This window comes from Columba livia, chromosome 30 (genome assembly GCF_036013475.1).
Source record: "Columba livia isolate bColLiv1 breed racing homer chromosome 30, bColLiv1.pat.W.v2, whole genome shotgun sequence".
NCBI lineage: Eukaryota > Metazoa > Chordata > Aves > Columbiformes > Columbidae > Columba > Columba livia.
Window position 1 is genome coordinate 249109 of NC_088631.1, and position 24266 is coordinate 273374.

The 24266-nt window shown below is 60.0% G+C and overlaps 3 protein-coding genes and 2 pseudogenes across 5 annotated transcripts in view; all 5 read left to right on the forward strand.

The window, feature by feature from the left end:
* Positions 1-2545: 2545 nt before the first annotated feature.
* LOC135576795 (5S ribosomal RNA) lies at positions 2546-2664 on the forward strand (annotated as a pseudogene).
* Positions 2665-5618: 2954 nt separating this feature from the next.
* Positions 5619-14220, forward strand: CARM1 (coactivator associated arginine methyltransferase 1). Its single transcript, XM_065043845.1, is given in 17 exon segments — positions 5619-6148; positions 7213-7338; positions 7420-7526; positions 7610-7714; positions 8568-8678; positions 8759-8936; positions 10381-10471; positions 10573-10654; positions 10760-10845; positions 10966-11055; positions 11139-11276; positions 12214-12303; positions 12394-12506; positions 12633-12707; positions 13194-13262; positions 13953-14026; positions 14029-14220. Coding segments are annotated over 17 exon segments (1749 nt in total). The 5' UTR covers positions 5619-6003; the 3' UTR covers positions 14098-14220.
* Positions 14221-14781: 561 nt separating this feature from the next.
* TIMM29 (translocase of inner mitochondrial membrane 29) lies at positions 14782-16431 on the forward strand. Its single transcript, XM_065043846.1, is given in 3 exon segments — positions 14782-14942; positions 15690-15964; positions 15966-16431. Coding segments are annotated over 3 exon segments (651 nt in total). The 5' UTR covers positions 14782-14887; the 3' UTR covers positions 16287-16431.
* A 1880-nt stretch (positions 16432-18311) lies between these two features.
* The window catches only part of SMARCA4 (SWI/SNF related, matrix associated, actin dependent regulator of chromatin, subfamily a, member 4), a 34034-nt gene continuing 28079 nt past the window's right edge, over positions 18312-24266 (forward strand). For all 3 annotated transcript variants that reach the window (XM_065043841.1, XM_065043842.1, XM_065043843.1), the window contains exons 1-6: positions 18312-18403; positions 19668-19745; positions 20728-20971; positions 21558-21672; positions 22903-23262; positions 24074-24172. In XM_065043841.1, the coding sequence (XP_064899913.1) occupies positions 20780-20971; positions 21558-21672; positions 22903-23262; positions 24074-24172 (766 nt within the window). In that variant the 5' untranslated portion in view covers positions 18312-18403; positions 19668-19745; positions 20728-20779. The remainder of the gene's footprint in view (positions 18404-19667; positions 19746-20727; positions 20972-21557; positions 21673-22902; positions 23263-24073; positions 24173-24266) is intronic.
* LOC135576774 (5S ribosomal RNA) lies at positions 21322-21440 on the forward strand (annotated as a pseudogene).

The following is a 24266-nucleotide window of genomic DNA, read 5'->3' on the forward strand; positions in this document are numbered from 1 at the left end:
TAAAGGGGGTTTTGGGGGCTCAAAAGGGGGTTTGGGGGGAAAAAAGGGGGTTGGGGACTCAAAAAGGGGGTTTGGGGGGAAAAAGGGGGGTTTGGGGGTCACAAAATGGGGGTTTTGGGGCTCAAAAAGGGGGGTTAGGGCTCAAAAAGGGGTTTGGGGGCTCAAAATGGGGGTTTATGGGGAAAAAAGGGGGGTTTGGGGGTCACAAAAAGGGGGTTTGGGGGGGAAAAAGGGGGTTTTTTGGGGCTCAAAAAGGGGGTTTGGGGTCACAAAATGGGGGTTTTGGGGCTCAAAAAAGGGGTTTGGGGGTCACAAAAAGGGGGTTTGGGGGGGAAAAAGGGGGTTTTTGGGGCTCAAAAAGGGGGTTTGGGGGTCACATAAAGGGGGGTTTGGGGGTCAAAAAGGGGGTTTGGGGGGTCACAAAAAGGGGGGTTGGGGGCTCAAAATGGTTTTGGGGCACAAAAAGGGAGTTTTGGGGCTCAAAATGGGGCTTTGGGGTCACAAGTGGGTTCTGGGGTCTCAAAGGTGCCTTTTGGGTCTCAGAAGCTCTTTTGGGGGCCTCAAAAAGCGGATTTTTGGGTCTTAACGGGCATTTTGGGGCGCTTCCGGTGCAAGCCCCGCCCTTCTGCCTCAGACCACGCCCCCCTCCGCTAAGACCCTGCAGTGGACCCCGCCCCTCGCTGTTGGCTCCGCCCCCTCCGGCCGGGCCTCACCGCCCTCCCCCCGGCCCCTCCTCTCCGCGGCGGCAGGCCCCCGGCGGAGGTTGCGGAGGTGACCGCGGCGAACGCCTGAGGCGGGAATCCCTTCCCCGCACATTCTCGTCGCTGATTGGCTAATCCCTCCCGGCGCCTCATGTCTTAGTCTCTCATTGGTCAGCCTGGACCCAGGGCCCGCCCTCCTCTCGTGTCGCCTCGGCCCGTGAGGGAGCGGGACTCCCACAATGCACCGCGCTGGGGCCGGGGGCGCTTTTGGGGCGTCCTGGGGCAGGTTTGGGGGGGACCCCGAGGCACAATTAGGCCGCTAAATACAGATTTCAGCGATCAGGAGCAGATTTCCGTTGTTAGCTGCAGGTTTGGGGACCCCTGGGGCACATTTGGGGGATCCATGGGCAAATTTGCCCACTTAGGTGCGGATTTGGGGACCCCTGGGGCACATTTGGGGACCTCTGGGGCACATTTGGGGGATCCGTGGGCAAATTTACCCGCTTATGTGTGGATTTGGGGACCCCTGGGGCAGATCTGGGGACCCCTGGGGCACATTTGGGGGATCCGTGGGCAAATTTACCCGCTTAGGTGCAGATTTGGGGACCCCTGGGGCACATTTGGGGACCCTGGGGCACATTTGGGGGATCCATGGGCAAATTTACCCGCTTAGGTGCAGATTTGGGGACCCCTGGGGCACATTTGAGGGATCCCTGAGCAAATTTACCCGATCAGCTGCAGATTTGGGGACCCCTGGGGCACATTTGAGGGATCCCTGAGCAAATTTACCCGCTTAGGTGCAGATTTGGGGACCCCTGGGGCACATTTGGGGCAGATTTAAGTATTTAGGTGCAGTTTTTGGGGCCTCGTGAGCCACGTCGGGATGCGGACCCACCAACCATCCCCGCTCCATCCGCTGGGCGCCGCGGCTGCTCCGGGTGAGACTCCCATTGGCTATCGCTGCCTCGTTACACCCCTTCATTACATCATTGCGCTAATTGGGGCGCAACCCCCAGGGATTGTACCACAGGAGCCGCTTTCCCACCAGCTCTTATTGGGTGGGAAAACCCTTTTTATTTGCGCAACGATGGGGGAATAAAACCAACGCGGCAACTCGGTCATTTCCTTCCTGGGTGATGAAACTTCATTTGCAGCAAAATCCCTTTTTTCTTCTTCTTTTTACTTATTTTGCTTTTACAGCCCGCGGTGTCACCGCGGCGCGACCGGCGCCGATCCCGACCCCGCACCGGTAATTAGAGCAAAGGGAAGAAGATGCGGCGGGAGCTGCTTCTCGTCCTCCTCGCAGGTACCTCCTCGCCGCTTCTTTTGGGGGCGGTTTGCCCGGATTTGGCTCAACTGGCGCGTGCGGATCGTTGGGCTGAGCCCCATAGGCTGAGCTTTAGTGAAACCAAGCGCCGGGTCCTGCAATATATACATTATAGAGTGAGTGTCACCCAGTTTGCTGGTGACACCAAGCTGGAGCAGTGGTGACACTGGAGCTGTGCTGCCATCAGAGACCTGGACAGGCTGGAGAGGAGAAATTCAGTGAAACAGAACAAGTGTAGAGTGTTGATGTGGGCAGGAACAAGCCCGGGGTGCAGTGTGAGTTGGGGAATGAGCTGTTGGAGAGCAGCGTAGGGGAAAGGGAGCTGGGGGTCCTGGGGACAGCAGGGGGACCATGAGCCAGCACTGGGCCCTTGTGGCCAGGAAGCCAATGGGACCTGGGGGGGTTAGAAGGGGGTGGTCAGTGGGTCAGAGAGGTTCTCCTGCCCCTCTGCTCTGCCATTTAGTTCAGATACTATCAGGATATACTTGGGGAACATATGTATATACATATATATAATATCTACAGCCATAGCACCCTGAGAACGCCCCATCCCGTCTGCTCTGGGAAGCTAAGCAGGGTCGGGCCCGGTCAGCGCTTGGATGGGAGACCATCTGGGAATAGCGGGTGCTGTGGGCTGAGCCAGCACTGGCCCTTGTGGCCAGGAAGCCAATGGGACCTGGGGGGGTTAGAAGGGGGTGGTCGGTAGGTCAGAGAGGTTCTCCTGCCCCTCTGCTCTGCCCTGGTGAGGCCACACCTGGAATATTGTGTCACATCTGGAATAGTGTGTCCAGTTGTGGCCCCTCAGTTCAAGGACAGGGACATGTTCCTGTGTCACCTCAGCCGGGTGTTCCCGCTCGGGGGGTCGCACTGGATGAGCTCTGAGGTCTCTCCCAATCCCAAACACACTGAGATACGTTTTGCGCTCAGATCTGGATTCTTTTTGCGCCCAAATTTGCATCTTTTTTGTGCTCAAATTCGCATCTTTTGGCGCCAAAATTTGCATCTTTTTGCCCTCAGATCTGCATTTTTTTGTGCTCAAATTTGGATTTTTTCGTGCTCAAGTTCACATCTTTTTGCGCTCAAATTTGCACCTTTTGGCGCCCAAATTGTCATCTTTTTTGTGCTCGAATTCGCATCTTTTTCTGTGCCCAAATTTGCACCTTTTTGCGCCCAAATATTCACCTTTTTTTGTGCTCAAATTTGCATCTTTTTACACCCGAATTTTCGTCTTTTTTTTGCTCAAATTCGCATCTTTTTGTGCTCAAATTTTCATCTTTTTTGTGCTCAAATTTGGATTTTTTCATGCTCAAATTTGCACCTTTTTGCGCCCAAATTGTCATCCTTTTTGCACCCAAATTCGCCTCTTTTTCCTCTCAGATTTCTCTCTTTGCGGGGGACGGGTTATGGTCGGCTTGATGATTTCAGGGTGTTTTCCACCCAAAACGCTTCTGTGATTGATTCCCGGTCTCTTTCCCGCAGGCGCCGCCGCGTCCCCGTCGCTCCCCCCGCCCTTGGGGCTCCTCACCCGCCGCGCCCCCCCCACCGTCACCTGTTTGTCCCCGCGCCGCTTCGCCGGCGCCGCCTTCGACCTGCTTGTTGCCGACACCCCGGTGCGCAGCGTTTCGGCCCCGCCGGGGCGGCACGAGGTTCAGTTCACCCTGGACGGCGCCGTCACCTCCCGGTGCTACCGGTGCCGCTACCGCCACCGCAACGGCAGCGCCTGGGAGACGTCGGCGCCGAGCGCGGAGATCGCGGTGACCGGTGCGGTGACGCGCTGGGTGACTCGGGTGGGGGGAACCGGTTCGTCCCGTTGACCCAAACGCGGCGTTTTTCCCCCCAGATTTGGGTGACGGCGGCTGCGACCCCCCAACCGCCCCTGCGCCCACCCCTGATGCTCTGCGGCAAGGTAGCAGCACCGTGACCCCCCCGGCACCGCGGCAGCGCCGGGGACGTGTCCCCGGTGACCCCTTTGCCATCTCGTCCATTCCAGATAGTTCCTGGATCGTCCCGGTTGCCGTCGGCGCGGCCGCGCTGGTGCTGCTGGTGCTGCTGGTGGCCGCGGTGGCCTGGCGAGGTGCGGGGGGGTCACCGGGGGGTTGTGGTTTGGGGGGAACGGGGTTTATGGCACCGCCGGGCCCCCCCCGGTGTCACCTGTAGCAGCCGGAGCTGGCGCCTCCGCGGCAAAACCACCCCCTAGGACCCCCCCCAGAATCCTCTGGGACCCCCCCAGGACCCCTCAAAATCCCCCGGGACACCCCCAGAACCCCCCGGTACCCCCCCAAAACCCCCCGGTACCCCCAGTTGTGCTGCCACCGGTTTTCTCTCCTCAGGCACCGCGCGTCGTGCTGGACGGAATCGTGGGTCCCCCGCACCGGTAAGGCCGGACCCTCCCAACCCCCCCGAAAACCACCCCCAATGCCCCCAAACCGTCCCTATTGTTCCCGGCAGAGTTTGGCTATGACAGCGGCACCCGCGGCGTCACCGTGTTGAGCTGGGGGTCCCTGCGCCCCAACCGGGGGCGGTTACGGCTTTGCCGGTTCACCCCCCCGGCCAGAATGGCCCCGGTGGCACCGGCGCGGCCCCGGTGTCCCCCCCATAAAGGACATTTCTCTTCGTCCTGAACCGCAGCGGCTGCGCCGGAGCCGGTGACAATAAAGGCGTTTGGTGCCGGTGCTCACAGTCCCCACTCCTGATCCTGGTCCCAGTTCTGATCTTGTTCCCAGTCCAGTTCCTGCTCCTGATCCCAGTCCCATTCCCAGTCCCATTCCTGATCCTGATCCTGATCCTGGTCCCATTCCGGGTTTTGATCCCAGTCCCATTCCCAGTCCTGTTCCCATTCCCAGTCCTTTTTCCCAGTCCCGATGGCTTTCCCAGTCCTGTCTCCTCTTCCCAGTCCCATTCCCAGTCCAAGCCCCGTTTCCCAGTCCCATTCCTGCTCCATTCCCAGTCCCTTCTCCCAGTCCCATTCCCGTTCCCAGTCCTGATCCCATTCCCAGCCCTTTTTCCCAGTCTTGTTCCCAGTCCCAATCTCATTCCCAGTCCCAATCCCATTTCCAATCCCGTTCCCGGTCCCATTCCCGGTCCTGATACCATTTCCAATCCCATTCCCAGTCTTGTTCCCAGTCCCATTTCCATTCCCAGTCCTGTTTCCAGTCCTGTTCCCATTCCCAGTCCCGTTCCATTTCCCAGTCCTATTTCCATTCCCGATCCCGTTCCCATTCCCAGTCCTTTGTCCCAGTCCTTTTTCCCACTCCTGTTTCCATTCCCAGTCCTCTTTCCCAGTCCCGTTTCCATTCCCAGTCCCGATCCCATTCCCAGTCCTGTTTCCATTCCCAGTCCTCTTTCCCAGTCCCGTTTCCATTCCCAGTCCCGCTCCCATTCCCGGTCCTTTCTCTCAATCCCATTCCCAGTCCCATTTCCATTCCCAGTCCCATTCCCAGTCCTTTCTCTCAATCCCATTCCCAGTCCTCTTTCCCAGTCCCGTTTCCATTCCCAGTCCTCTTTCCCAGTCCCGTTTCCATTCCCAGTCCCGATCCCATTCCCAGTCCTGTTTCCATTCCCAGTCCCGTTTCCATTCCCAGTCCCGCTCCCATTCCCAGTCCTGTTTCCATTCCCAGTCCTGATCCCATTCCCAGTCCTGTTTCCATTCCCAGTCCTCTTTCCCAGTCCCGTTTCCATTCCCAGTCCCGCTCCCATTCCCGGTCCTTTCTCTCAATCCCATTCCCAGTCCCGCTCCCATTCCCGGTCCTTTCTCTCAATCCCATTCCCAGTCCCGTTTCCCTTCCCGATCCCATTCCCAGTCCTTTTTCCCAGTCTTGTTCCCATTCCCAGTCCCGATCCCACTCCCCGTCCCGCTCCCGCTCCCGCTCCGCGCGTCCTCCCGCCCGCCAGGTGTCGCTGCGTCCCGGCGCGGGGGGGCGTGTCCCGGCGCTGGGCGTGGCCCGGGGGGCGTGGCCCGGGGGCGGCGGCGCCAAGATGGCCGCGGTGTCGGTGTTCGCCGGCGTGCGGCTGCTCACCATCGGGGACGCCAACGGCGAGATCCAGCGGCACCAGGAGCAGCAGCCGCTGCGCCTCGAGGTCCGCACGGGGCCCGACAGCGCCGGGCTGGCGCTCTACGGCCGTGAGTGCACACGGGGCGGGGGGACAGGGACACGGGGGGGTGTGGGGACACTGGGGGGGGTGTGGGGACATTAGGGGGTGTGGGGACACTAGGGGGTGTGGGGATACGGGGGGTGTTGGGATAGGGGGGATGTGGGGACATTAGGGGATATGGGGGTGTGGGGCTACGGGGGGTGTGGGGACATTGGGGGGTAATGGGGATATAGGGGGGAGTGGGGACATGGGGGGGGCGCATGGAGATATGGGGGGGTGTGGGGATATGGGGGATGTGGGGACATTAGGGGATGTGGGGGGGGAATGGGGACACGGGGGGGAAATGGGGGGTGTGGGGATACAGGGGGATATGGGGACATTGGGGGGGCGTGGGGACATGGGGGGGTGTGGGGATATAGGGGGGAGCGGGGACATGAGGGGGTGAATGGGGATATGGGGGGGGTGGGGGGATATGGGGGACGAATGGGGACATGGGGGGGCTGGGGATATGGGGGATGTGGGGACATTGAGGGGGGAATGGGGACGTTGTGGGGGTGTGGGGACATGGGCTGGTCCTCTATGGCCGTGAGTGGGCGTGGGGACATGGGGGGCATTGGCGGTGTGGGGACGTGGGGGTCTTGGGCTCAGAGTGGATGGGGGGGCTCGGGGGAGCAGAATGGGGGCCTGGGGGGGCTCTGGGGGTGGTTTGGGGGTTCAGGGCTCGGGGGGCTGGGCTGCCTGGGGGGTCCCTGCTGAGGTCCCTTTGTCCTCGCCCAACAATCCCCTGGACTTTTCACTGTTTTTGGAGCTTTCCTCCATTTCTCCCAAATCCACCAGAGTCCTCCCCCCATCCCCCCCCCGTCACCGACCTGCCTAATTAATTCCCACAACTAATTAACACACGGGCGGGGGGGGTCGAATGAGCCGCTTGGGGGAAACTGAGGCACATGGGGCTCGTGGTGAATTCTTAGCCCCCCCAACACCCCAAACCCAATTTTTAAGCCCATTTCCGTGCCAAAGGCGGCGGTTATTTCATCTTTCGGGGGGACCCCGGTGACACTGACCCCCCCGTCACCACGTGTCCCCCCCCAGATGAAGACGTCTGCGTGTTCAAATGCTCCGTGTGCCGCGAGACCGAGTGCAGCCGCGTGGGCAAACAGTCCTTCATCGTCACCCTGGGCTGCAACAGCGTCCTGCTGCAGTTCGCCACCCCCACCGGTGCGTCCCCGACCCCCCCCGGTGTCCCCGACCCCCCCCGGTGTCCCCAGCGCCCCCTAAAACCCCCTTTCCCCCCCCCAGATTTCTGCTCCTTCTACAACATCCTCAAAAACTGCCGCGGCCACAACACGGAGCGCTCGGTGTTCAGCGAACGCACCGAGGAGTCCTCGGCCGTCCAGTATTTCCAGGTACAACCGACCCCCCCCCCCGGGGGTGTCCCCGCGGTGTCCCCACCCCCCCGGTGACACCGGTGTCCCCCCTGCCCCCCCAGTTCTACGGGTACCTGTCGCAGCAGCAGAACATGATGCAGGACTACGTGCGCACCGGCACCTACCAGCGCGCCATCCTGCAGAACCACAGCGACTTCAAGGACAAGGTCGGCGCCACCACACCCCCTGAATTTGCCTCGTTTCCGTGGCGTTTGCCCCATTCGGGGCGAAATTTCATTATTTGGGTGAAATTTCCCTGGTTTTGCTGAAATTTTCCTTGGTCCTTTGGGATTTTCCGCGTTTCGGTGCAGCTTTCTGTGTTTTGTGGAATATTCCTTCCCCGGTGGGATTTGCCTTGGGTGATGTTTTCCTACTTTTGGGTGGAATTTTCCTAATTGGGGCGAAATTTTCCCCATTCAGGGTGAAATTTTATTAAAATTGGAGCCGTTTATTAATTTATTATTTTAAAAATGCTTTATTTATGGTAATTTATGGGCCTTTATTCCCGGGACTGACACCGAGTCAGATGCGGCTCCAGCATCCATTGTCCCCCCCCTCTGTGTCCCCCCCTCCCCGTGTCCCTCCCCGTGTCCCCCCCCATGTCACCCCCCGTGTCCCCCCCCATGTCACCCCATGTCCCCCCGTTTTGTCCTCCCAGATCGTGCTGGGTGTCAAATGCGGCTCCAGGATCCATTGTCACCCCGTGTCCCCCCCATGTCACTCCATGTCCCCCCTGCTTGTCCCCCCAGATCACACTGGGCACTGAGTGCGGCTCCGGGATCCATTGTCACCCATTGTCCCCGTTCTGTCCCCCAGATGGTGCTGGACATCGAATGCAGCTCCGGGATCCATTGTCACCCATTGTCCCCTGTTCTGTCCCCCAGATGGTGCTGGACGTCCAATGTGGCTCCGGGATCCATTGTCACCCATTGTCCCCGTTCTGTCCCCGCAGATTGTGCTGGACGTCCAATGTGGCTCCGGGATCCATTGTCACCCATTGTCCCCGTTCTGTCCCCGCAGATCGTGCTGGACGTCGGCTGCGGCTCCGGCATCCTCTCGTTCTTCGCGGCGCAGGCCGGCGCGCGCAAGATCTACGCGGTGGAAGCCAGCACCATGGCGCAGCACGCCGAGGTCGCCCCCTCCCCATCCCCCCCCCCGAACCCCAGCCCCCCCCTTTGTCACCCCGTAAACTTTGGGGCGCTTTCCCGCAGGTTTTGGTGAAAAGCAACAACCTGACGGAGCGGATCGTGGTGGTGCCGGGGAAGGTGGAGGAGGTGGCGCTGCCCGAGCAGGTCGACATCATCATCTCCGAGCCCATGGGCTACATGCTGTTCAACGAGAGGATGCTGGAGAGCTACCTGCACGCCAAGAAGTACCTGAAACCCAGCGGTGAGCACGGGGGGGTCCCCGGTGTCCCCCAGTATCACCCGGTGTCCCCCAGTATCACCCGGTGTCCCCCAGTATCACCCGGTGTCCCCCGGTGTCCCTTTTTCCTCCTGGGACATGGATCCAACATCCTGAGAAAAGTCATTTCTTGGGTGGGGATTTGGGGTCTCAAAGTACCTGAGACCTGGGGGGGGTGTCATTGTCACCATGGGGGGGTCCCCCAGTGTCCCCCAGTGTCCCCCAGTGTCCCCCAGTGTCCCCTTTTCTTCTTGGGATGTGGATCAGACAGGCCAAGAAATGTCATTTATTGGGTGAGGATTTGGGGTCTCAAGGTACCTGAAACCCAGCGCTGAGACCCAGGGGGGGTCATTGTCACCATGGGGGGGTCCCCCGGTGTCCCCCGGTGTCCCCCGGTGTCCCCCAGTATCACCCGGTGTCCCCAGTGTCCCCAGTGTCCCCTTTTCCTCCTGGGACGTGGATCCAACATCCTGAGAAAAGTCATTTCTTGGGTGGGGATTTGGGGTCTCAAAGTACCTGAGACCCAGCGCTGAGACCTGGGAGGGGTCTTTGTCACCATGGGGTTGTCCCCCGGTGTCCCCCGGTGTCTCCCAGTGTCCCCCAGTATCACCCAGTGTCCTCTGTGTCCCCTTTTCTTCCTGAGATGTGGATCCACCGTCCTGAGAAAAGTCATTTCTTGGGTGGGGATTTGGTGTCTAAAAGTACCTGAGACCTGGGGGGGTGTCATTGTCACCATGGGGGGGTCACCAGTGTCCCCCAGTGTCCCCTTTTCTTCTTGGGATGTGGATCAGACAGGCCAAGAAATGTCATTTATTGGGTGGGGATTTGGGGTCTCAAGGTACCTGAAACCCAGCGCTGAGACCCGGGGGGGGTCATTGTCACCATGGGGGGGTCCCCCAGTGTGCCCCGGTGTCCCCAGTGTCCCCTTTTCCTCCTGGGATGTGGATCCAACATCCTGAGAAAAGTCATTTCTTGGGTGGGGATTTGGGGTCTCAAAGTACCTGAGACCCAGCGCTGAGACCTGGGGGGGGTCTCTGTCACCATGGGGGGGTCCCCCGGTGTCCCCCAGTGTCCCCCAGTGTCCCCTTTTCTTGGGATGTGGATCAGACAGCCCAAGAAATGTCATTTATTGGGTGGGATTTGGGGTCTCAAGGTACCTGAAACCCAGCGCTGAGACCCAGGGGGGGTCATTGTCACCATGGGGGGGTCCCCTAGTACCCCCCTATGTCCCCCCAGTGTCCCCTTTCCCTCCCACCCCCTCCCAGAAACCCCTTTCCCCCCATTCCCACAGCCCCATTACGGGGGGGCAGCCGCTTTTAGGGTCCAAACTCCAATTCCTGGTGTCCCGGGGGGGCTTTTTCCCGCTCAGGGAGGGGGCTGGGACCCCCATTCCCCCCCCCAGCCAAAAAAGTGTCCGTCCCCCCCCCAGGAAACATGTTCCCCACGATCGGCGACGTGCACCTGGCGCCGTTCACCGACGAGCAGCTCTACATGGAGCAGTTCACCAAAGCCAATTTCTGGTGAGTTTTGGGGCTGGGGGAGGCACAACCCCCACCCCGGGGGGGTCCTGAAGCTGCTGTGTCCCCCCCCAATCTTACCGTTAATGGTGTGCCCCCCCCAGGTACCAACCGTCCTTCCACGGCGTCGACCTCTCGGCGCTTCGCGGCGCCGCCGTCGATGAGTATTTCCGGCAGCCGGTGGTGGTGAGTGACCCCCCCGGGGAAAAATGGGGGGGCACAGTCCCTTGGGGGGGGGTCCCAGCCATGGGGGGGGGTCCCAGCATTGACCCCCCCCCCTTTATTCCCCAGGACACCTTCGATATCCGGATTTTAATGGCCAAATCCGTCAAATACACCGTGAATTTCTTAGAAGCCAAAGAAGGCGACTTGCACAGGTGGGGTGAACCCCGAAAATTTGGGGGGGTTTGGGAGGGTCAAGGGGGGGTTGGGGGGGCCGGGGGGGGGTCTGGGGGTTGCCCCCCCCCCCGAAAAATCATCAAATATTTGCGTTTTAGGATAGAAATTCCCTTCAAGTTCCACATGCTGCACTCGGGGCTGGTGCACGGCTTGGCGTTCTGGTTCGACGTCGCCTTCATCGGCTCCATGTACGTCCCGGGGGGGGGTTAATTAACACCCCCATGGCTTAATTAACCCCCCCGTGGTTTAATTACTGTGTGTCCCCCCCCAGAATGACGGTCTGGCTCTCGACGGCGCCCACGGAGCCGCTGACCCACTGGTACCAGGTCCGGTGCCTCTTCCAGTCGCCGCTTTTCGCCAAAGCCGGGGACACGTTGTCGGGGACGTGCCTGTTGGTGGCCAACAAGAGGTGGGGGGGGGCGCGGGGGGGGTCCCCAAAATACAGGAAGGGGGGTCCCCAAAACATTGGGGGGGTCCCCAACCCACACTTGGGTCCGTCGCGATGTCGCCGTCCCAGTTTGGGGGACACGATCTGATTGGGTCGCGGTGCCAGGGGGGGGGGTGGGGGGGCTCGTGTCCCAGTTTGAACTGGGGGGGGGACCCAGTTTGGAACTGGGGGGCTGCAGGGGGGTCCCCAAAACACGGGGGGGGTCCCCAAAACACATGGGGTGGGGTCCCCAAACCACATGGGTCCGTCCCAATGTCACCGTCCCAGTTTGGGGGACACATGGTGCTGGGGGATGGGTTGGGGGGGCTCGTGTCCCAGTTTGAACTGGGGAGGGACCCAGTTTGGCCATGGGGGGGGGCGCCCTGTCCCAGTTTGGACTTGGTGGGGATCCCAGTTTGGAACTGGTTGGGGGGGCTCCTGTCCCAGTTTGGACTTGGGGGGGGCCCCAGTTTGGAACTGGGGGGGGTTCTTGTCCCAGTTTGGACTTGGGGGGCCCCCATTTTGGAACTGGGGGGGGGTTCTTGTCCTAGTTTGGACTTGGGGGGGACCCCAGTTTGGAACCGGGGGTGGGTCCTTGTCCCAGTTTGGAGCTGGGGGGGGGGCGCTCCTGTCCCGGTTTGGAACTGGGGGGGGGGGTGCTCCTGTCCCAGTTTGACCCTGGGGGGGCCCCAGTTTGGAACTGGGGGGGGGGCTCCTGTCCCGCTTTGCCCCTGGGGGGTCCCAGTTTGCTCCCGTCCCAGTTTCCTGCCCCAGTTTGGTGCCGTGTTGGGGCCCTCGCGCCCCCATTCCCGGGGCTGGGGGGGGACGGGGGACCGGGGTGGCGGGGGGGGGGGGGGTCAGGGGGGCTCCCGTGCCCCCCCCAGGTGTAATTCGGGGTGTCCCCCCGTGTCCCCCCCAGACAGAGCTACGACATCAGCATCGTGGCGCAGGTCGACCAGACGGGCTCCAAATCCTCCAACCTCCTGGACCTGAAAAACCCCTTTTTCAGGTGATTTTGGGGGGGTGACCCCCAGCGGGGGGGGGGGGGACACGACATTGGGGACCCCCCAGGTGTGACAAGTGTGTCCCCCCCGCTCAGGTACACAGGGACGACGCCTTCGCCCCCCCCCGGCTCCCACTACACGTCCCCATCGGAGAACATGTGGAGCGCGGGCGGCGGATACAACATGAGCGCGGGGATGGCGGTGGCCGGTGGGTGACACTGGGGGGGCAAAATGGCCCCTGGGGGGGTCGTGGTGTCCTCTGGGGGGGGCACGACCCCCCCCCCGGGGTTTTTTGGTGTCTTTTTGGGGGGGTCCGACCTGGTTTTTGGCGCAGGGATGCCGGCGGCCTATGATCTGAGCGGCGTCATCGGCGGCACCAACGTCACCCACAACAACCTCATCCCCTTGGGTGAGCCTTGGGGGGGGAAGGGGATTTTGGGGGGGTCCTGGTGCTTTTGGGGGGGGTCCTGGGCCTTTTGGGGGGTGTCTGGTGCTTTTGGGGGGGGTCACAGAACCCCCACAACTCCTCCTGTACCCCCACAACAATCTGATGCCCTTGGGTGAGCTTTTGGGGGGGTCCTGGGCCTTTTGGGGGGGTCACAGAACCCCCACAACTCCTCCTGTACCCCCATAACAACCTGATCCTATTGGGTGAGCCGGGCGGGGGGGTCAGGGGATTTTGGGGGAGCCCTGAGTCTTTTGGGGGGTCGTGGTGCTTTGGGGGGGTCACAGAGCCCCCAAGGCTCCCCCTGCGCCCCCACAACAACCTGATCGCATTGGGGGGTAACAGGGGCTGGGGGGGGGGGCAGGGGGTTGTTGGGGGGTCTGGAGGGGCTGGGGGGGGTTCCAGCCGCCCCCCCCAAACCTCCCCCTGTGCCCCTCCCCCCCCCCCCAGCCAACACCGGCATCGTCAACCACACCCACTCCAGGATGGGCTCCATCATGAGCACCGGGATCGTCCAGGGTAACGACCCCCCCAAAACCCCCCTGACCCCCCCAACCCCCCCCAAAACCCCCCTGACCCCCCCCAACGCCCCCCCGGGATCCCCCCGACCCCCGGAACTACCCCCCCCCCCCGGAATACCCCTGACCCCCCTACTCTCCCTGGGATCCCCCTGACCCCCTCAACCCCCCCCCGACCCCCCCCGGGATCCCCCCAACCCCCCAAAACCTCCAGGCCCCCCCTGACTCCCCCACCCCTTGGGATCCTCCAGTGTCCCCACCCCCCGGGAACCCCCAAACCCCCCTGGGAACCCCCCAGCAATTCTTGCCTCCCCCCCCACCACTCAGCCCCCCCCCCCCCAAAAAAATTCTTGGCCCCCCTATCCCAACATCTGAACCCGCCCTGGGACCCCCCCCCAACCCCCCCTTGATCCTCCTCCACCCTCCCTGACCCCCCCCAAACACACCCATCAGCCCCCCCCAGACACCCCATATTCCCCCCTGGGTCCCCCAAACCACCCCCCGCCCCCCAAAATCCTGACACCCCAACTTCCCCTGTGCCCTCCCCCCCCAAATATCCCCTGCCCCCCCCCACCCCAGAACCCCCAAACACACCCATTGGCCCCCCCAGACACCCCATTTCCCCCCTGGACCCCCCCAGACCCCCCCAGGACCCCCCAAAAACCCTCTAACCCCCCCATTTCCCCCCCAGGCTCCTCCAGCGCTCAGGGCGGCGCCGGCTCCAGCCCCCACTACTACCCCCCCCTGAACAGCCAGTTCACCATGGGGGGGGCCCCCCCTGTCCATGGCCCCCCCCCATGTCCATCACCACCAACACCATGCACTACGGCAGCTAAGGGGGGGCCCCAACCCCCCCCGACCGACACACCCCCCAACCCACCAGACGCTTTGGGGCCCCCCCAGAAGATTTGGGGTCCCCCCCACCCCCCATCCCCTTCCAACCCCAGGAGGATTTGGGGCCCCCCCTGGAAGATTTGGGGCCCCCCGGAGGATTTAATGCACCCCCCCCAACTTGGGGGTTCCCCCCCCCCCCCCCCAGGAGCATTTTGGGGCTAGTTTGTCCTTTTCTGGGTTATTTTTTAATGAATTTTCCTCTTCCCCCCCCCCGGGAGGATTTTGGGCCCCCCCAGGACAATTTGCCCACCCCCCCCCCCGCCCCCCCATGGGGGTTTTGTCCTTTTTTTGTGTTTTTTTGTGTTTATTTTTTAACAAATCCCCCCCGCCCCTCCCCCACAGCCGGGGGGGGGTGGGAAGCGGCTCGAATGTACCAAAACCTCCTTTTTTTAGCCCAAATTCCTTGTTTTCCCCGGGGGGGGGGGAGGGGGGCGGGGGGGCTCTCATAGGAATAGCGGATCCGCCGGGTTGGTTTTGTTTGGTTTGTTTTCTTTTGTTTTTTTGGGCTGAAATACCGAATAAATGGGAAACTTTCGAAAAGCCGCGGCTCGATGGTTCCGTCCGATCCCCCCCCACCCCCCGCCCCGCGGTGGTTCGGTCCGGTCCCGCCCCCCCACCCCGGTTCGTCTCCCCGGGTCCCCGCGGTGGTTCCGTCCGCTCCGCCCCCCCCCCCCTTCCCAGCGCAGCGATGGTTCCGTCCGCGGGCACTTCCGGCGGGAGCCGCTTCCGGTCATGGCGACCGGGGGGACCCGCGGGGTCTGGGGGCGATTTGTGCGGAGTCGAGTCGGTGAGGGGGGAGCGGGGGGAGCGGGGGGGGGAACCGAGGGGTGCGGGGGGGGAGCGGTGGGTCCTGGGGGGGGGACCGGGGGGTCTGGGGAGGGGAACGGGGGGTCCGGGTTGGGGAACCGGGGGGTCCTGGGGGGGGAGCGGGCGGTTTGGGACCCCCTGCGGCTGGTGGGGCGTCACCCCGACACTATGGGGGAAATGAGGGGTCGTGGGGGGGTGTTGGGGGTCACCTGGATTAATGGGGGGTCTGGGGGGGGGTCCAGACACCCCTGTGTACAGTGGGGGGGCAACTGGGGTTAATGGGGGGCGGGGGGTAGACCCCCCAGGATCAGTGGGGGTCACCTGGATTAATGGGGGGACCCTGGGGGCAACTGGGATTAATTTTGGGGGACACTGGAATTAAGGGGGGGGGGGGCAGACCCCCAGGGTGCCACGGGGGGGCACTGGGGCTAACGGGGGCCCCCATGGACCAACTGGAATTAATTGGGGGGGCACTGGGATTAAGGGAGGGGGGCAGACCCCACAGGGTCCCAAATAGGGGCCCTGGGGTTAATGGGGGGCCAACTGGGATTAATTGGGGGGCACTGGGATTATTGGGGGGATCCTGGGGACCAACTGGGATTAATGGGGGGGCACTGGGATTAATGGGGGGATCCTGGGTACCAATGGGATTAACAGGGGCATCCAGACCCCCCCCCACCTCATCCCACCGGGGGGGGTCCCCAATTTCACCCCATCCCCCCCCCAGGCCGCTGGTTCGGCTCCGTTCTCCACGACTACGCGGCGGCCGCCTCCGACGTGACCTCGGGCGCCCGTCGCCGTCCCGGCGCCGCCGCGCTCACCGTGAGCTCCGTGGCGGCCGCCGGCGCCGCCGCCGCCACCGTCCCCAGCGCCGAATCCTTCGACGCCGCCGCCCTGGACGCGGCCGCCGCTCTGGGGCTCCTGAGCCCCGGCACCCGCAGCCCCGACGCCGACCGGCACGTGCAGCGGCTCCTCCGGCGCCGCGCCACCGGGCGCCTGCGCTTACCGCGACCTCGTCCTCGCCGCCGTCGTCTACGAGTCCCCGCGCGCCGCCGGCGCCGCCGCGTACGCCCAGCGCTGCCGGTACCTGCGGGCGCGGTGGTGGGAGGCGCCGCGGCGCCTGCTGGACGTGGGGTTCCTGGGGCGCTGGTGGGTGCTGCGCTGGCGCTGCCGCGACTACGACGTCAACGAGCGCGAGTTCGCGGCGCTGCCCGAGCGGCTGCGGCGGCTGCGGCGCCACCAGCTCCGCTCCCACCCGCAACGAGAGGGAGTTCGACGGCAAGTTCCGGCACGTGGGGGCGCCGAGGGGGGCGCGGGGCGCTAGCGCCGCTTCGTTAGCGGCACTTCGTTAGCGTTTCTTCATTAGCGTTTCTTCGTTAGCGTTTCTTCGTTAGCGTTTTCTTCGTTAGCGACGCTGCTTCGTTAGCGTGGCCGGGAGGTGGTGATTAAATGCTGCTGATGTGATGGAATCTGGGGGATTCGCCCCAAACTGATGCGCGATTAATGCAAATGATGCGTCACAATGAACCCCGAACCCTTCGTTAAGATACACTGTAATTGGTTGAGTATTTTATTAATTGGTAGTAATAATTAATAGTAATAATTAATAATTTGAATTAATAGTAACCATCAATAACTATAAGTAATAGTGATATTAGTAATAATAATTGTATTAATAATTATAATTAATATAACAAATAGCACTAATTAATGATAACTAATAGTAATAATAGTAATAATTAATAATTTAATAGTAACAATATTTATAAGTATAAGTAATTATAATTATATTAATAATTATAATTACTACAATAGCATTAATTAATTATGATAATTAATTGTAATAATAGTAATAACCAATAATTTAATTAATAGTAATCCTTAATAATTGTAATTAATAGTAACGATAGTAATAATAAATGTATTAATAATTATAATTATTAATATAATTAATAGTAACAATTAGTAATTATAATAGTAATAATTAAAATTTAATTAACAGTAATAATTAATAGTAATAATTAAAAAATTAATAGAAATAATAATTATAGTAAATTGTATAAACTGATAGTAATAATAAATATATTAATAATTATAATTATTAATATAATTAATACCAATAATTAATAATTATTATTAATAGTAATATTTAAAATTTTAAGTAATAGTAATAATTAATAATTTTGGTTAATCGTAACAATTAATAGTAACAATTATTATACTAATAATTATAATCATTAATATAATAGCAATAATTGATACTGATAATCAATAGTAATAATTAAGAATTCTAACTAATAATTCTAATCAATAATTGGAATTAATAATTACAAGGATCACTAATGCATTTCTAACACTCCGGCACAACCAAATCCTGGTGGATTCGCCCCAAACGTTCTGGAATTACCGCAAACGAGGCGCCCAATTAACCCGAGCGCTTCGTTAAGCCCCGTTAATTATTATTGAGTCAAGGGAATGTTCATGTACGGAGCCTTAACGGGGCGGAATCGGGGTGGATCCGCCCCAGAGGACGCGCCCCAATTACCCCCAGCCCGTCAAGGCCCCTAATTGCTCATTAAGACACGTGTTCTTCGTTAGGGCGCTTGTTTCGTTACTCACGGAGGCGCCGCTGTTTCCTTCGCTCGTTTTGCCCATTTTTCCCTCACTTTTGCTCGCTCTTGTCTGTCTCGGGCCGGGCCCGGGGCTGCACTGCGTCCCGCTGCCCATTTCGGCTGAAAAACGGCGATTTTGGGGCAGCGGGAACCCCGAAAGTCGCGAAAATCGGCTGGGGGAAGCCCCGCCCCTACAGGCCACGCCCCTCGCAGGCCACGCCCCCTGTCAATCACAGCGCTGCGCCGCAGTGGCGCGGGCGCTGCGCATGCGCCAGCCGCCGGGCGCACTCCCGCCACGCCCACCCCCTTTCCCACCGTCCCCATTGGCTGCGGCAGGGGATGAAGCTGACGTCAGGCGGGCGGCGCCGCGTTGATTGGCTGCGAGTGCGGGGGACAGACAGCTGGGGGGGCGGAAGGGGAAGGGGGAAAACCCCAGAGCCGCTCGCCATTGGCTGAAAAGCCTTCGCCGTCCCCGGCTGCGTTCTCTTTGCCTCCTCCTATTGGCTAAGTCACCCGCCCGTCCCCCCCTCTCCACCAATGGTTGGGAAGGAGGCGGGCTCGCTGCAAAGCAGAAGGGGGGGAACGCGCGCTCCCCTTCCCTTCCCCTGATTGGCCGCGCTGTCGGAACGACGCCACGCTATTGGTCGGCAGCGCTCGTGGGGGGCGTGGCTCAGCGCTGAGGCGTCGCGGGCGCGCGCGCGGCTCCGTCGCTCCCTCCAGCGGCGGCGGCGGCGGCGGCGGCTCCTTTGTTCCCGTCCGATCTCCGGCGAGCCCGGGGCCGCCCCGGCGGGGATGGACCGAGCGAGCGGCTCCTGCGGCGGCCGCGGCGGTGAGGGGGGCGCGGGGGGGGCGCGGCGGCTCCGAGCGCGGCTCAATGGGGCCGGGAGGGAGCGCGGCGCAGGGCGGGGGGGGTTGGGGGGGGGGGCGGTGAGGCGGGTACGGCGGCCCGGGAGGGTCACGGCGCTGGGAACGCGCTGCCGCCCATTGTTCGGGGCCGGGGGGGGATCCGCGCGTCCTCCGCCCCCCCGCCCCCCCATCCACCGGCAGCATCATCGGACAAAACCCCCCCCGGCCCGCCCCCCCTTCACCCCGTCAGCATCGCCCCCCGCTCACCACCCCCTAGCATCCATCTCCCCTTTTTAACGAGCCGCCTCATTATCCTCCCCCTTCCCCCCCCAAATCCTCCTCTCTGTCCCCCCCATTCTGTGCTCTGTCCCTTGTGTCCCCCCCGCTTCATCCTCCTGCCTTTGTCTTTCTCGAGGGCAACGTCCCCCCCCCATTTATATCCCCGTGCGCCCCCTCCCCCCGTTTATATCCCCGTGTCCCCCCCCCATTTATTTCCCCGTGCGTGTCGTCCCCTCCCATTTATACCCCCGTGCGCCCCGCCCCCCCCATTTATTCCCCCCCCCCCCCCCCCATTTATTTCCCCCCCCATCCCATTTATTTCCCTGTGTCCCCCCCCGGCCGCTGTCATTGTCACCCACGCCCCCCCCCCCCGCCTTCCATTGTCATTTCTGAGGTGCCGGGATCAACGTTCCCCCCCCCCCCCCCCCCCCCCTTAAAATGAATGGATTTTCCCCCTTTTTGGGGGGGGTCACAGAAGGGGGGGGGGCACAGCAAGGTGGGGGGTCACAGCAAAGGGGGGGTCACAGATGGGGGGGCACGGGGGGGGTCACAGATGGGGGTGCACAGTAAGGGGGGGTCACAGCAAGGGGGGGTTGCTCCCCTTTGTTTGGGGGCACCATCACCATCGGGGGGTCCCTCGTGTCCCTTTGGGTCCCACTTTGGGGGGGGGGGTGACACACATTTTGGGGGGTGCACCCCCCCCTTTCACATTCAACCCTGGTATCACCATTTGTGTGAAACACCTGATATTTGGGGGGGGGGGGATAACCTAAAACCCCCTTTTTGGGGTGAAACGCGGCGTTTTCAGCTTTTCCCCACGAGATGAGTTTGGCTTTTTTTCCCTATTTTTCCCTATTTTCCTCCTTTTAAAAACTGACATTTTTAGGTGGACCTCAAATTGGGACTAATTGGGGTGGGTTTTGGGCTAATTGGGGACTGGGGGACTAATTGCTGTCGGTTTTTTGCAGCCCTGCGTTAAAACCTCGTTTCTCACCCCGAAAACCTCGTTTCTTACCCCGAAACGCCTCAAGAGCTCCATCCCGTGGGTGAGTGGCCGGGTGGCGCGGGGGCGGCAAATGTGGCTTTTTCCCTGAAAAACAAGAATTTGGGGGTAAATTCAAAAGAATCGGAATTTTCGCGGTGCCCAGAATGGCCAAAAACGGGTGAAAACGGGTGTTTCTGTGCCCTCCGCCCCCGGGATGAAACCTCGTTAGCAGAGTGTTAATTGCGGTGGTTCTGGATGGCCCTGCGGGTTCGTTAGCGTGTTCTGGGGTCGTTAGTGTGATGTGGGGTCATTAACATGGGGGTTCGTTAATATCTGAGGTAATTAACGTGTTCTGGAGTCGTTAACATGTGGGTTTATTAATGTGTTCTGGGCTCATTAACATGGGGTCATTAATGTGTTCTGGGTTCATTAACATGTTGTGTGGTTCGTTAACGTGTTCTGGGTTCGTTAACGTGTTCTGGGTTCATTAACATGTTGTGTGGTTCGTTAACGTGTTGTGTGGTTCGTTAACGTGTTCTGGGTTCATTAACATGTTGTGTGGTTCGTTAACGTGTTCTGGGTTCGTTAACATGTTGTGTGGTTCGTTAACATGTTGTGTGGTTCATTAACGTGTTCTGGGTTCATTAACATGTGTGATTCATTAACGTGTTGTGTGGTTCATTAACGTGTTCTGGGTTCGTTAACATGTTGTGTGGTTCATTAACATGTTCTGGGTTCGTTAACATGTTGTGTGGTTCATTACCGTGTTCTGGAGTCATTAACATGTTGGTTCATTAATGTGTTCTGGATTCATTAACATGTTATGTGGTTCATTTACATGTTCTGGGTTCATTAACATGTAGATTCATTAACGTGTTCCGGGGGGCGGAGCTCGTTAACGTGTTCTGGAGTCATTAACATGCTCTGGGTTCATTAACGTGCTCAGCTCATTAGCGAGAACTCTGCTCTGGGTCCCCAATTTCCCCTTTTCCCCCCGATTTCCCCTTTTCCCCTCCCCCCTCATTCTGTTCTATTTTCCACAGGCCCCGCCCCCCCGCCGGCTGAGACGAGCTCGCCCCGCCCCCCGCTGTAACCATGGCAACCCCGGACCCACCAATGGGCGGCACCCCCCGGCCTGGCCCCTCCCCCGGGCCCGGCCCCTCCCCCGGGGCCATGCTTGGCCCCTCCCCCGGGCCCTCCCCCGGCTCCGCCCACAGCATCATGGGCCCCTCCCCCGGCCCCCCCGCGGGGGGGTACGCTCAGGACAACCTGCACCAGATGCACAAGGTAAAACCATTAACACCAAACTGGGGGGGGGGCGGCTGATACTGGGAGGCTGCGCTGCCATCCAGAGACCAGGCAGCTGGGCCGGGGGAGACACCTGATCTGGGAAGCTAAGCAGGGTCTGCCCCGGTTAGTGCTTGGATGGGAGACCAGCTGGGAACAGAACAAGCGTAGAGTGTTGTAACTGGGCAGGACAACCCAGGTTCCAGTGTAGGTTGGGAACGAGCTGTTGGAGAGCGGTGAAAAGGGAGCTGGGGGTCCTGGGGACAGCAGGATGAGCATGGAAAAAGGGTTTAGTTCAGATACTGTCAGGATATACTTGGGGAACATATATATATACGCATATATATAATATCTACAGCCATAGCACCCTGAGAACGCCCCATCCCGTCTGATGTGGGAAGCTAAGCAGGGTCGGGCCCGGTCAGTGCTTGGATGGGAGACCAGCTGGGAATAGCGGGTGCTGTGGGCTGAGCCAGCACTGGCCCTTGTGGCCAGGAAGCCAATGGGACAAGAGCCCACCAGGCGAAGCGTTGAACCCGTTTCCTATTTTCTCCCGTTCCCCGGTGCCTCTGGCTCTCTCCCCCAGCCCATGGAGTCGCTGCACGAGAAGGGCCTGGCCGAGGATCCGCGCTACGGGCAGATGAAGGGGATGGGGCTGCGCATGGGGCCGCCCCCCAGCCCCATGGACCAGCACTCGCAAGGTGGGGATTCATTTTCATTAAAAACACCCTCATTTTCAGTGAAATCAGGGGTGTTTTCCCTGCCCCCCAACCAGCCCCGTGGACCAGCACTCGCAAGGTGTGGGTTTTAATTAAAATAAACCAGATTTTCAGTGAAATCAGGGGTGTTTTCCCTGCCCCCCCCCAGCCCCGTAGACCAGCACTTGCACACTGGGGGGTTTAATTAAAATAAAGCTCGTTTTAACGGCAATCAATGCTATTTTCCCTGGGGATGGGGGTTCTCTGTATTTTCTTACCCTTTGCCTCAGTTTTCTCTGTTGTTTCTTTCCCTTTTACCTCAGGTTTCGGATTTTTCCGTTTGCCTCAGTTTTCTCTCTATTTTCTTTCCCTTTTGCCTCATTTGTCTCTGGTTTTTCTTTCCCTTTTGCCTCAGTTTTCTCTGTTTTTCCCTTTTCCCTCAGTTTTAGCATTTTCCTTCCCCTTTACCTCAGTCCTCTGGGTTTTCCTTCCCTTTTCCCTCAGGTTTCTCCATTTTTCCTTCCCTTTTACCTCAGGTTTCTCCATTTTTCCTTCCCTTTTACCTCAGGTTTCTCTGTTTCCAACCCTTTCCCCTCAGTTTTCTCTATATTTTCTTCCTCTTTACCTCAGTCTTCTGTTTTTTCTTCTCTATTTTTCCCTTTCCCCTCAGTTTTCTCTCTTTTTCTCTCCCTTTCTCCTCAGGTTTCTCCATATTTCCTTCCCCTTTCCCTCAGTCTCCCCGTCACCCCCAGCCCTTTCCTGCCATTTTCTCCCCATTCCCCCTCATCACCCCCAGCACTTTCCCGCCATTTTCTCCCCGTTCCCCCTCATCACCCCCAGCACTTTCCCGCCATTTTCTCCCCATTCCCCCTCATCACCCCCAGCCCTTTCCCGCTATTTTCTCCCCGTTCCCCTCACCACCCCCAGCACTTTCCCGCCATTTTCTCCCCATTCCCCTCATCACCCCCAGCCCTTTCCCGCTATTTTCTCCCCGTTCCCCTCACCACCCCCAGCACTTTCCCGCCATTTTCTCCCCATTCCCCCTCATCACCCCCAGCCCTTTCCCGCTATTTTCTCCCCGTTCCCCTCATCACCCCCAGCACTTTCCCGCCGTTTTCTCCCCGTTCCCCTCACCACCCCCAGCCCTTTCCCGCCGTTTTCTCCCCGTTCCCCTGTCCATCCCCACAAGCTCTTCACGTCTTCTCCCGTGACGTCTCCGTGTCTCTCCCGCAGGTTACCCGTCCCCGCTGGGCGGCTCGGAGCACGCCTCCAGCCCGGTGCCGTCCAACGGCTCGTCCTCGGCCGCGGCGCTGGAGGCCGGGGACGCGCTGGGGCAGGCGCCGCGCGGCCCCACGCCGTTCAACCAGAGCCAGCTGCACCAGCTGCGCGCGCAGATCATGGCCTACAAGATGCTGGCGCGGGGGCAGCCGCTGCCCGAGCACCTGCAGCTGGCGGTGCAGGGCAAGCGGCCCCTGCCCGGGATGCAGCAGCAAATGCCGTCGCTACCTCCGCCCGCCGGCTCCGCGCCGGCACAGGGACCCGCGCCCGGCAGCGGCCCCGGCCCCGCGCCGCCCGGGTACAGCAGACCTCACGGTGAGGGCTCCTTGTGTCCTTCGTCACCTCTCTCGGGGCTCCTTGTGTCCTTCATCACCTCACATGGGGCTCCTCATCCTCCTCATGTCCTTCATCACCTCACATGGGGCTCCTCATCCTCCTCGTGTCCTTCATCACCTCACATGGGGCTCCTCATCCTCCTCGTGTCCTTCATCACCTCACATGGGGCTCCTCATCCTCCTCGTGTCCTTCGTCACCTCACACAGGGCTCTTCATCCTCCTCATGTCCTTTGTCACCTCTCATGGGGTCCTCATCCTCCTTGTGTCATTTGTCACCTCCTTGTGTCCTTCGTCACCTCTCATGGGGCTCCTCATCCTCCTTGTATTATTTGTCACCTCCTCGTGTCCTTCATCACCTCTCATGGTTCTCCTCATCCTCCTTGTGTCATTTGTTAACTTCTCATGTCCTTCATCACCTCTCATGGGGTCCTCATCCTCCTTGTGTCATTTGTCACCTCCTTGTGTCCTTCGTCACCTCACATGGGGCTCGTCATCCTCCTTGTATCACCTCATCCTCATCCTCCTTGTGTCATTTGTCACCTCCTCATCCTCCTTGTGTCGTTTATCACCTTCTCGTGTCCTTCATCACCTCACACGGGGCCTCCTCTTGCTCCTTGTGTCCTTCCTCACCTAATGGGGGGGCTCCTCATCCTCCTCCTGCCCTTCATCCCCCCATGTCGGGGGGGCTCCTCTTCATCCCGTTCCCCCCGCGGTGACCCAGTTCCTCTGCAGGGGTGACCGTTGCTCCGATAAACCACAAACATCGACGTTCATTATTTCTGTCTCTCAGGTATCGGGGGGCCCAACATGCCGCCCCCCGGCCCCTCAGGAGTCCCCCCCGGGATGCCGGGACAGCCCCCCGGGGGCCCCCCCAAGCCCTGGCCCGAAGGTGAGACTCATTAACAAAAGGTTCGTTAGGGGCTGGCGCTTAACGATACGATGGGGCCAAGGGGGGAGATTCCGGGTTAAAATCCCAGAGAGTT